The sequence below is a fragment of the Triplophysa dalaica genome, chromosome 5 (assembly GCF_015846415.1).
Source record: "Triplophysa dalaica isolate WHDGS20190420 chromosome 5, ASM1584641v1, whole genome shotgun sequence".
Classification (NCBI taxonomy): domain Eukaryota; kingdom Metazoa; phylum Chordata; class Actinopteri; order Cypriniformes; family Nemacheilidae; genus Triplophysa; species Triplophysa dalaica.
This window is the reverse complement of record NC_079546.1, coordinates 20,115,377-20,128,873: the sequence shown is the minus strand read 5'-3', so window position 1 is coordinate 20,128,873 and position 13,497 is coordinate 20,115,377. Positions and strand designations below refer to the sequence as shown.

Sequence of the window (13,497 nt, the reverse complement as noted above, 5' to 3'; positions counted from 1 at the left end):
AAATTGTTCAGTGCAGGATGAGTCATCAATATTTTTATTAACCATTTCCTATGGAAGATATATAAAGTACATTAAATATCTGCTATTCTATACATGACCTCAAAACACACATTGAATGAAACCCAAGTAAGAGTTTCAAGTGATTTGTGATATCAGATGATTCATCAGGGACTGTTCTAATAAATCCAGTAAGCGATTCGTTGAAATGATTCTGATTCAGACTGTGATAAATTTCTTTCTGTGAGTTTGAATCTGTTTGCAAAGATTCATCCAATCAGAATTTAGAGTGAGCACCATCTGTTTTTAACAGACAGTATTTGTACAGTTCTACAATGTTTGATATTAAAACTGTTCCTCACGACTTCATGATTCACGCTGTAGCTGAAGTCTTTGACATCTGACTCAACGGTCTGCAGCTTTCTGTGCCGTGAGACGATAATGATGTAATGAGATTAGAGCACGTTAGATGACCAATAGGATTACTCGATTTGGATTAAAGCCGACACGTGCAGTGATGACTTCGTTGGCTTTGTTCCAAACATTTGCGATCTGTCTATGAAGCTCACTTTATGTGATATGATCACAGCGTTTCATGGCTGTAGAGGTGTCTTCTCAAAGACTCATAAATATGAGTTGATTTATAAACTGAATAGTTGTGGTTGTTGATGCTGATTGGTTGATTGCTGATGAATTAACAGATTTGGGGGATATCATTATTTGGATGGTGGACCACAATAACATGGTATATTTGTTTTGTTATATTTTCTTGTGTATGGTACCTTAGAGTAAAGGGCTGTACATACTGTATATGTCGCACATGCTACAAAAAAAAGTTTTGTGCTACGATTAAATTTAATAGTGTAGCACCCAAGCGATACAGTTTGGCAGAGCCACTTGTTTGTGTGAAGTGCATTTGTCGTTGTGCTTGGTCATGTGAGGGTGAGGTTAACTAATTTCGAACCACTATTTATTTTTGTTTTTATTTAGTTTATTTAATTAAAACTTGTTCTCCTGCTGCATCTAGTCCATTGATCTTGAGCCCTATGATCTTCACTAAGTGGGAAAACTTGAAAGGAATCACTAAAGCGGCATTCTACTATTTAAATTGTCATCTGCTTTTTCTATGTGTCAATGAGTGAATGAGCCGCACACTTTTTAGATGTTACAATCGTGTTACTCATTGATATGTCTGTACTATACGAGGACATGAACACATGAACTTCATCCACAGAGTACTGAAACTCAAGCGTCTGCTCGACCACCCGCCAAAATAAAAGTCAATCTTAATTTGAACCAGATGATAAAAGAATTAACTTGTAGTAAATGTATAAGCTATGGTTAACACTATAGTATTCTTTAACATTTACTATAGTAATGTTCTACTGCAGTTTACTTTAATAATATAGTATACAGTATTTTGATGGACAAAAGTATTTACTGTATAGTAAAGCATTGAAAATACATAAATCAAATTTTGTAAAAACTAATAATTATACTGCCCCAATTTATCTATTTGTATAATGTCCTTTTTCAGTTACCTGTCTATTTTTGTGATGACCTTTTTTCTAAAGATGATAACATACGTATACTTGTGATACAACTGTTTCTGCTACAAAACTTTAAAACTCTGTACTAGCACCGGTGCTATGTGCAAAAAAAGTTAATGTACATCTCTGGTGGAGTATATATTATGTAGTATTTGCAGGACAAAGGAGGCGTGCGTGTCTTGTGGTTGTGGTATGCCCGCCCATTGCCCTGAATGTTACATTCATAACAAATTACACGGCTTGTTAAATATTGAATAACTTTTTAAGAACACGTAATGATTCAGATGTGGCAGCTCCAATTTTGATGTGTTCATAACCTAGCCTGCTCGACTTTGATGACAGGTGACCCAATGGAGTTTCTACTAGTGGTACTGTTGGAGGATGTTTATTTTGTAATCGATTTGTTATTGTTGTGATGGCCAGGTGTGATCACTGTGAAATCTGCTCAGGATCTGCGCTGTAGCTCCAGGCGCCACTGTTGCACTGCTGATAATGGGTTTCCAGTTTACTTCACAACTTATCTTTCAAAATCTGGTGCAGAACTGCTGGAGGTCATGGGAAGGTTGTGGGTTTCATGCCCAATACAGTTGGTATAAGAATGAATGAACATCAGACACTATAATAACAATTGGTTGCTTTCTTAAAGGGACAGTACACCTAAAAATAAAATATGTCATTACTCTAATTTGTAACTGACCTTCTTTTGAGGAGATGTTGTAAAAATGTTTCAAATGGTCTTTTCTCCGTTTAAATAAATGTGGATGGGGTCTGGCATTTTAAGTCAGTCTTTCGAGCATCACCTTTAAGAAATAAAAATAATTTGGCATGAGGGTATTTATTTGGGATGAATAAGTCCTTTTAGGACTGTTTGAGTTGTTCTGTGTGGAACAAAACGCTTTCCCAATTATAGTTTCACATTCTGTAAAATGACTTTGAAGTCAAACTAATTATAATTGTTAGTCATTTTACTTTCTCGAATTTTCACGGCTCTCTGCACATGTTAACAGCAATCTCAGATGTTTATTTCTGTTAAATGTGTTCTGTTTAATTAAGGTGGTTTAGCGTCTGGACTGTTTACTTTGACGTTGCAGGTTTGAATCCCGCTTGAGCTTTATTAGCATTCATTAATAAAAACGATTTGTCCAATGTCATCTCTGCCCTACGCTGTGTTCTTCTGCGTGTGACCCGGTGTCGTTCGTGCTTGGCAACCAGAAGGTGGCACGCTTTATATTCAGCCTTTACAGGCGAAGCGCTGGAGCTATTAATAGCCTGAAGGGGGTTTAAACACACGAGAGAGACGAGAGGGAACCGGAGACGCTCATCTTCCACACTCATGCCCTTGATCACGGGTTCGAGTGGGACCGGAGGCCTTTAGCTATTTTATTGAAGATGCTGAAATGTATTCTTATCACACTAACTCAAGATTTATGACTCTGCATGCAGTTCAGCTAGACGTGGAAAATATGTCTGGTGAAGCAGGTGAAAGGAGTAAATTCATTTTAAAGATTACATTATGGTACAATTCCATTCCTACAAAAGAGTTGGTCCGACTCCTATAGATGAGTAAAAAGTGTTCACTGAGGTCGCCGTAGTGTGATATTGGAGATTGATCACCATCAGGTGGACGTCCGTGTCTCGTGCGTTTGGTGTCTGGACTGGATTTCCTCTCTGGTGATCCCTAGAGATTTCCCAGGAAGCAGTGGGATCCGTAGGAATTCTTTAAACCCGAGTAATCTGACCATGTGGTAATCAATAGGGACATCAGCTGTGTCTGTTCTCCACTGTACAGAAAAGTGACGCCAAATTCCTTGATGAATATCTTTCTGATGACGTTAAACTATTATTGTTTAAAAAGGTTTATGTAATGCAAACAAAATGCTTTATCACGGTCGTTTTATGTGCTTGAGCGAAGTTCAAACACGCTTTTCTAGATTGTCAACTGTCCTGTATAACGCATAGACGTCATGAAATCTGTTCGGACAGATAAGACGAGTTATTAAAGTTTTCTTGCTACATGGATATTTATATTTTTTATTTATTTATTTTATTGAGTTACACTTTTGTCACTCTACGAGATACTAATTGATCCTTTTTATTTGATTCAATTTTCTTAACATTTTAAATAGTTTTATTAGTTATTTTCGGGACTACCGTTTTAAAGTCACTTCCCCAACACTGCGTTTTAGACTAATGTCTTTGTAAGTGGCCAATAAAACGAGGGGAGAAACGAGGACAGAGAAGGCCGTCCTTGAAATGTCACTCAAACAAAGAGCCGCCCATCGTAAAGAACAAGGTTTTGATTGGCTCCTGACAAGGTCACTGTAAGTGATGTGTGAAAGACCGATAGAAAGTGGAGGGACATGGAGTAAAAATGTTTGTACACATTCGTACTTGAAACTCGCACAAAAAAGGAAAGCTCATCACCTTGAAAAACAATGAATCGGAAAAAGTCTAAGGAATCAAAAACATAATGAATGAGTGAGGAACGAGCATCAGAGAGGACCGTGCGGTATCGCTTCTGTTCGTGTGGAAACTAAATATAGAAAAAGAATACAAGGAACGATCAATACATATCTTGAGCATGACGCGCTCGACTTATTGAAGATGTAACTGAGACACTTTTCATTTTTACTTTCGTCTGCAGCACACCAAAGAAGAGATTTTGAAGAACGTTGATAATAGGGCTGCAACTAACGATTATTTTAATAATCGATTAATCTATAAATTATTTTTTCGATTAATCGATGAATCGGATAAAAACAAAACCAAGAAAAGCATTCATTTCCAACCCTTTTTTCAAAAACAGAACTTGAATCTTTAGAAACTGCACAAACATGTTGCTCCTTGAACATCCCTGAGCTGTTATAATAATAATAAAATAAAAATGGACTAACACAAAAAACATACACATGTATGTTTTACATCTGCCAAATATATAGCCTTTTTTTTAAATAAAGTGCCACCTGAGCTGCCAGAACAATAAATAATTTATAAAAAATAAAGAACAATACAAATCAGAAAATTTGACAGGATTTGTTTGAATGTAAGAACTTGTTCTCTACACTAAACTGCAGACAGACACTCGCAGATGCACACACTTTTGCAGACGCACACACTCACAATCTCTCACACTGACACACACACACACTCTCAAATTCACTTCAAGCTTATTCATTCAATTATTACCATCATTGTAGTAAGTGCAAGCTTCATTTATACACCACATTTTAACACAGCTTAAGATGACCAAGAGCTATAAAAGAACTTTAAAATTAAATTAAAAAGTACAACACACACAAATATATTTGTCAATAATAACCTATATGGGAGAAAGCACAGAATATACACTGCAAAAATTGCTTTTCTAACTTAGTAGTTTTGTCCTGTTGTCAGTTCAAATATCAAAAAAATCTTAAATCAAGATACATTTACTAGACACATGAAATGGCATAAGAAATTATGTCTTGTTTTCCGGAAAAAAACACCTCAAAATTAAGTGATTGTTTGCTTAAAACAAGCAAAATTATCTGCCAATGGGGTACGAAAAATAATCTTAATGAGATCTAATTTCAAACAGAAGTTTTAAGCATCAATTAATTTTCTCATGCCATTTTTCTTGTCTAGTAATCTTGAATTTTTTTTTAGATACTTGGACTGGAAACGAGAAATAAATTACTAAGTAAGAAAAGCTTTTTTTGCAGTGTAGCTATACATGACAACAGATTGATAAATGAATGGTTCAAAAAAGGCTAGTGAATAAAAACGTGTCTTTATTCTTGCAATGCAAAGTCCAAAGTAACTATACCACCCCTGCTTTACTTCTGTTATTAACGTGCTAATGCTAACTTGTCATGCTTGTTAAGATGTATAACGAGTAAACATAAGCACCAGGGACATTACGTTCTTCACTTCAAAACGGAACAAAAGAAGGATTCTGTAGTGACTTAACCTGCTGTTGAACTCCCTTCCTCCTCATCAAAGACTCCAACAAGTTTGCGTTTCATGTGCTGGATCATTGCCGTGGTGCTCCCGTGCCATGTCGCTTTTGCATATTTTGCAGTTCACACACTTTTTCTGTTTATTTAGTGTGAAATGCTCCCGCACATTGGATGACTTGCGTCGCGCGGATTTCTCTGCCTCCGCCATGTATCTTTCCTCCACTAGTTTTTTTTATTTTTGCTCCGCCCTGTCTATGACGCGCCAAACTCTGCTAGCATCAGTGCGCGAGAGAGACCGAGTGTGTTCACTCTGCTCCGCGCTCGAATAAAGTTTTTTTTATAATCAAACGTCTCCGTGTCGCGCGACACAACGAATCGATTATGAAATTCGTTGCCAACACTTTTAGTAATCGATTTTTATCGATTAAATCGATTCGTTGTTGCAGCCCTAGTTGATAACCAAACAACCCCGAACCCCATTGACTTCCATCGTAAAAACGCAATACCGAAATTTCTCAAAAAACCTCTTCCACTAATGAAAAAGTCACATACAGATTGATGAATAAGTGATGAATTTTTATTTTAGGAGAACTTTCCCTTCAAGATCCTTCTTCTGTGTAAAGATTGGGCATGAAAAGGGAAATTCAGTTCAGTAAATCAATACTGTAGTGTTATTCGGATCTCTTCCTGAAGGGCCATGTCCTGCAGAGTTCAATTCCAGCCCAGCTTTTAAAATCCAGCCTGTCATTAACCAGTAATCCAGAATGCTTTTATTAGACGCTTTATTCACGTTTTAAACGCCGCAGGACGCTCTCAATGAATGGGATTGAAATCCTAACATCAGAGCGGATGTGTGAAAGCATCTCTGTTGTGTCGTGTGCTGTTTTCTTTGGCCGGGGATGAAAGTGATCAACTTTCACACATGTGATTCATGTAATACATCCGTTCCACTATGCGTGTCCTCTGTTAATGCTTTTCGATGAGAAATATAGACCTCACAACGTTTGCCTGAGGGTAAGCACATGGGTAGGACTGCTGTTTTTTAATTACCATACAGTGAGAGTTTTTGCTTGGCATAATTGGAGAAATTAATAATACGAATATACATTTCCAATCAAATTTCTCTTCTAATGGAAACGCAGATCAAGAAACGTCACGTTGATCCGAACATGATCGAAGCGTCCGTGTCTCTTGAGTTAGTTATTGTACGTCATGAAGAAGCCGGCTGTCTTAGTTCAGCGGCGATTGATTTTTCTGGCCGTCGTATGTCGCCGGTGGCATTTCATTTGCGTGCGTGATGGAGCAGGCCTATCGCTTCGGTCTGAGACGATATTCCTACTGTTGTCTCCACATTGATCAGGTGAATTGAAACAAGAAAACGATCGGCTTCAAACTCGCTTTCGCCGTGCACGGATAACGTTATATCGATTAGATGAAAGAAATCGGCTTTGAGGATTCGTGATAATTGAGATGGAACGGTTTCTGGCGGTTCACAGACCCGTCATATTTCAAACACGTCTGATCTTCCGGCTTCAGGTTAAACTCTATCGACGGCACTTTTGGCGATATGTTGATCACCAGAGAAAATAATTCAAATTGGTTTTCACGGTTAAAGCAAAACACTTTTACAGTGAGAGTATACAGGCTCCGTGAAGATTCCTGAAGGTTTGGATTGTGGCCGACTCTATGATCCGATTTACAGATGGTTACATCACATTCATTTCTGGCATCCTTGTGCGCATCGTACAAAAGTAACTGGCTTTGTTGGCAACTTAACGGTTGTTAACGGTATAGGTGTTTAGTATTGTGTGCATTTTAACATTGTGTACTCTCATTGAAAGGGCATTACTGTAACTCTGGTTTGTGTATTCTGAACAATACCATTCAAGATAGAATGGTTTTACGATAACTTTCGTCTCTGCACCTGGTCCAAATTCTTTTAAATGAGAACATACTGTTGAAAAAGTTGACAAGCACTTTTACTGGTTAGATATTTGCAAAACCTAGTGACAAACATATGAGATATGAGGTTTCGGAAGGAGTAAATAAAAATAATAATGAAGTCTTATATATAATAGCTTGCAATCACAGCATGTATTTGATATTTTTTATTAGTTACTTAGTTGTGTAAAAGTGCCATAGAAATAAATTTGGTTTAAACTATTAATTCAGGACTCAGGACGGCTGGGGGTTTTAACGTTTCTGTTGCGGTTGTACTGTGCTTCTTATCTGATGGCCGCAGGCTGCGGTTCCTCTCGCTCTGCATCTCAGATCTTCATCATGAGTATCAGTGCATGGGCAAAAAATCAACAAGTAATCAAAGATAAGAGCCTCTGACTCTTGGGTTTCTGTGATCTGTTGTCTTGCTGGATGTTCACTGTTAGACAGTCATGTATCATCAGAGCGTGAAGGATTGGCTCATGGCCTGATGTTTGGCAGGAGGCTGTAAAGGTCCAGCTTCAGGCTACTGCTGAAAACACACAGCGCCAAACGTCGCTGACTTATCGGGTTCTCCAGTGGATCCCCACGTGTGTAGGAAGCAGGAGCTCAGGTCATCTGCATATCTCAGGTGCCCCTGCGGTGAGTCCAAGCGCTGCTTGTCGTCCTTTAGTCATTCGGCACAATGAACACAATGAAAGAGGAAGCTGAATGCTGAGCCTGAGGACGGGGTCGAGCAGTTCATTACAGCGCTGTAAACGTCTTTAATGAGTGTTTGTGTGTCAAAGGCCCTCATTCAAAGCTCATCATCGTATGAACGACTCGGCATGCTGGGAAATAACTCTCCACGTGAACGTACAATCTGTGAGGCTCGCTGTCAATCTGACTGAACATACAGTGTTAGGTCAAACACTGTAAATATATTAAACGCATGGATAGAGACGACTGACGGACGCGTTCCAGATTTATCCTCAGGGTTTGATGTTGTTCAGCTGACTGGTTTTCTTCGTATATCTAATACGATCTTTTGGTCAAGGGTTTTATAGCTATAGTTCTGTATCTGGTTTGAAAATATTGTCGTCACATAGTTGGCTGCTTTTTGCATGGCTACTTCTAATCCAGCTCAACTACAGTTTCCCTTTTGAGAGATGGAATATGAGCCAATCCTTTTCCACCCAGTTTGAGCTTTTATCTTCTGATATGGGTTTGTGTGTAGGGGGTGACCTCTAACATAATGAGCTGTGTGTGAGATTGAATGGGACGTCAGGGTGGAAGGTGGCCTCCAGATGCGAGTCGGGAGGGTGTCTGTGGATTACATTGATCCTTTGAAACAACAGAGCGCCACATGCATTGTGAGGGAATTAATGAGTAACATACCAACAATCTGCCGTAGCGTTGAGCGGCGTTAGCACTTTCTAAATGACTCGTGCGGCACCTGCTCTCGGGGTCTGGATCAGGATTTATTCATGGTTTGTGCCGCTTAGCAGCTTTCACTGTAGTAAACAAACAAAAAAAGAGTTTATGACAGTCTTTGTGGATTTTTATTTTTAACAGTAAACACGTTGCATTACGGCAAAATAGATTGCAGAAATGCTAACTGCCACCCAACTAGCAAAATATGTTCTAAGACGTAACTTAAACGTTCCTGTTATTAAGTTAGAAAAACTGTTTCTGAATGGTTTTACTGTTCCACTAAAAATGTAAGAAAAACGTTTTCTAACGTTTTAGAAAGTTTGGCAGTACGTTGATTAAATTCTTTTTTTAACCGGAGGATGTTCCCTGACCTGATAGCACACTCCATCTGCAATGCATAGTTTGCTCAGCTGCAATGCGTCTCGTAGACGGCTGCTATCAGATGTCATATAGACATCTAGAAGACGTCTGTAAGATGTTTATGATTTAGAATGGATGCAAAACTGCTCTTTCTAAGATGTTTATTTTATATTCCGTTACCCACAGTATGTATTGAACATAGAAGTTCTGGTAACTGAGAAAATGTGATGCAAGTCTGTCCTGGTGCTAAAGCGAAGTCCTAGTTGTCTATATTATTTTTTATATTTTAAAATAGAAACTACTGAATGTTACAATTAAAATTAATCTATCATGAGCAAAAGTTACTACAAGTAGCCTTTCCATGGCATTAATAACTGATTCTAAAGAATATCCCAATTAACACATGATTCATAATAAAATGTTCACAAAATGCTTATTATTAATGCTATTAATATTATGAATATCACTAACGCTAAATCTAGATACAATATTTTATGGTTTATAATCGGGCACAAACCTGGTTTATAGCAAATAGTAAACTTACTGACCGATAAAAATACTTTATTACTGCTGCATTTTCAACAGCGGTGTTACAGTTAGCTAAAAGTGTAAATTTATTTACCTGATCTTGATGTCTGCAGATCTTAATGCGACACGTCTTCGGTGGAACGCTAACGTTTGGCGCTAAATTAAGATTTAAGAGGAGATAGCGGCAAAAGATTGTGATATGTACAACTCCGTTATGTAGATGCACTGCTCAATTTAAACTACAGAAATAGTCCGATGTTTTGAAATTTGCAAAGCCGAGGCAAGGAGTATTTCCCTCTGACAGCCAAGCTAGGTGAAAACATGTCATCAGGTGGAGACTGGACTTTTGCTGGTTGTCAAAACGCGTCTTTTCATTTCTTAGACTCGCAGCTGTGGAGCGAGTGTTGCCATCTTAACAGCCCTGGGAGCGTTTAAAAACACGAATATTTGTATCTGCTTTTCAGGTGGTTGACGCAATGTATTTTCCGACGCATGCGTCCGCTGGTTGTAGTGTCCTCACCTGTGTATATGCACACTTGACAAATGTACAATGACAAAAATGTCAAACCATAATGCAAGAAAGATAAATAACAAGGCTATTTAGTTTGTTTCATAATAGAACAAGGTATAGACCTGTACGAAAGGTAACTCTAAATGACTTCCCTTGATATCCGGCGCTATATAGAGAATAAAATAATACATTTGACCCTCTAGATGCAAACACTGGAAAATCTCTACTTTAAATGCAGTGTTCGACAAGTTTTTAGGCAATAGGGTTAAACTGACACTATTTTTACTTTGAAGGGCAATATAAGCAAGCAAGCGGAGGTTATTGGTCGTTGTAAGAATGTTTAAAGAGCAGATGAAGAACTGCAGGTTCTCAACGCAATAATATGTTATTATGTTATATCGTATTGTATTGAAATGCACTATTTGTATTTTCTTCTAACAAAGTTTACCTCCGAAATCTCAATGATCGAATTACTTGTGTGATGTGCGCAAATGCCAATAAAGAACTTTACACGTATGCCTTCTGAAGTCAGAGCACCGCAGCGACGTAAATTGGAAATGCGATTTGTGTCTAAAGGCTTTGATTCTTTCATCATAAAGTGAGCATTGGAGAGAAACAGCATTATGAATATAAGTGGCTGTCTGTCAGGATTTATTGCCTGTATGTGGCTCCGATGTGGAGGACATATTGAAAAGTCCCTTACATAGAGATAGTGTGTGAGAATGAAAGACCTGTCTCTCTCGCCGTCTCCCCCCCCCCCCCCCCCCCCGGGTCTCACGACCCTCACGAAACCATAAAAGCCATTCAGAAATGAGAAGGGGAACCGTGGAACGGAGTATGAAATATTAAGAGCAGTTCTGATGTGAACTCGGCTGAAAAAAGCTTCTCCGGGATATTGCGTGTGGAGTAATAACAAAACAGCTTCATGCGATTAAGTCGCCGTAAGATTGCTTCTGATGGGTTATGAAAAGAACGTGATTTATGAAGTGCTGTCTTAAAACATGTTTTAGTATGAAATGCAGTTTTTCTCCTTGAATAAATGATTTTGTTGTGAAGATGTTTAGATATTGCCACTGGAATTACGAATCATTTTTTACAACTGTCTGCTTTCTGTGGTTTGATCATCTAGTCACTAGTGTAATATTTCTCTCTAGAATTGAAAAGAAACGAGAATGTCATAAAAATACAAACGTAGACTGATGTTAAAATGAAAGCTTGAAGTTTCGACTTGAGTTTGGTGTTTTGTAAACACCACATTTGTGTAAATTAGCGATATTCTTTGATGAATGAACTTGTTTGTACACAAACAAAGTGAAAGTTGTGTAAAAAGAACCCTGTTGACGCTCACTTTCACAATCAAAGTCCTGCAGCACATTCAGGTTTAGTGATGTGCCGCTTTTTGTGTTTTGTATTTGATAGAAGCTCGCCGTCAGAAGTTGTCCTGTGGGGACGGCCGCCAAACCCCTCGCCCTCATCAAGCCGCCCAGCCAGAGCATCGCCATCTCTGTGGTGCCGGCCAAGACTCCCGTTTCCATGGTGACGGCACACATTAATGGACAAAAGACGCTGAGTTCTGAGACGCTCCAGACGTCCCCCATCAACCTCCAAACGCCCGTCGGACAAAACATCAGCCGCTCACAGGTACAACAACACAATACAAACTTCAAACACTCAAAGGTACAACAACACAAAACACTTAATTGGCAATACTTACAAGTACAACACACTCCACTACACAAACTTCATACACTCAAAGGTACAATAAAACACTACAAAAATATCACCCTCTCATAGGTACAACAACACAAAACACTTCATTAGCATTAGTTGCTTACATGTACAATACACAAACTTCATACACTCGCAATTACAACAACACTACACAAACTTCAGACACTCAAAGGTACAAAAACATCAGCCGCTTACAGGTACAACAACACAAAACACTTCATTAGCATTAGCAGCTTACATATACAACACTACACGAACTTCAGACACTCAAAGGTACAATAACACACTACAACAACATCGTACACCCACAGGTACAACAACACAAAACACTTCTCTAACTATAAGCTGCTAACATGTACAACACACAACAATACACAAACTTCAGACACTCGCAATTACAACAACACTACACAAACTTCAGACACTGAAAGGTACAAAAACATCAGCCGCTTACAGGTACAACAACACAAAACACTTCATTTGCATTAGCAGCTTACATGTACAACACTACACGAACTTCAGACACTCAAAGGTACAATAACACACTACAAAAACATCACCCTCTCATAGGTACAACAACACAAAACACTTCATTAGCATTAGCAGCTTACATATACAACACTACACGAACTTCAGACACTCAAAGGTACAATAACACACTACAAAAACATCACCCTCTCATAGGTACAACAACACAAAACACTTTATTAGCATTAGCAGCTTACATATACAACACTACACGAACTTCAGACACTCAAAGGTACAATAACACACTACAAAAACATCACCCTCTCATAGGTACAACAACACAAAACACTTCATTAGCATTAGCAGCTTACATATACAACACTACACGAACTTCAGACACTCAAAGGTACAATAACACACTACAAAAACATCACCCTCTCATAGGTACAACAACACAAAACACTTCATTAGCATTAGTTGCTTACATGTACAACACACAACAATACACAAACTTCAGACACTCGCAATTACAACAACACTACACAAACTTCAGACACACAAAGGTACAAAAATATCAGCCGCTTACAGGTACAACAACACAAAACACTTCATTAGCATTAGCAGCTTACATATACAACACTACACGAGCTTCAGACACTCAAAGGTACAATAACACACTACAACAACATCGTACACCCACAGGTACAACAACACAAAACACTTCTCTAACTATAAGCTGCTAACATTTACAACACACAACACTGCACAAACTTCGGACACTCAAAGGAACAATGACACACTACAAAAACATCAACCGCTCACAGGTACAACCACACAAAACACTTCATTAGTATTAGCCACTTACATGTACAAAACATAACAATACACAAACGTCAGACACTCGCAAGTACAACAACACTACACAAACTTCATACTCTCGCAAGTACAACAACACTACACAAACTTCATACACTCGCAAGTGCAACAACACTACACAAACTTCATACACTCGCAAGTGCAACAACACTACGTAAACTTCAGACACTCAAAGGTACAATAACAC

General features: G+C 38.4%; 1 protein-coding gene across 1 annotated transcript in view; it reads left to right on the top strand.

The window, feature by feature from the left end:
• Positions 1–13,497, top strand: part of phf21b (PHD finger protein 21B) — a 35,884-nt gene that overhangs the window by 5,726 nt on the left and 16,661 nt on the right. The window contains exon 2 of the mRNA XM_056748433.1: positions 11,655–11,876. Coding sequence (XP_056604411.1) covers positions 11,655–11,876 — 222 coding nt within the window. The remainder of the gene's footprint in view (positions 1–11,654; positions 11,877–13,497) is intronic.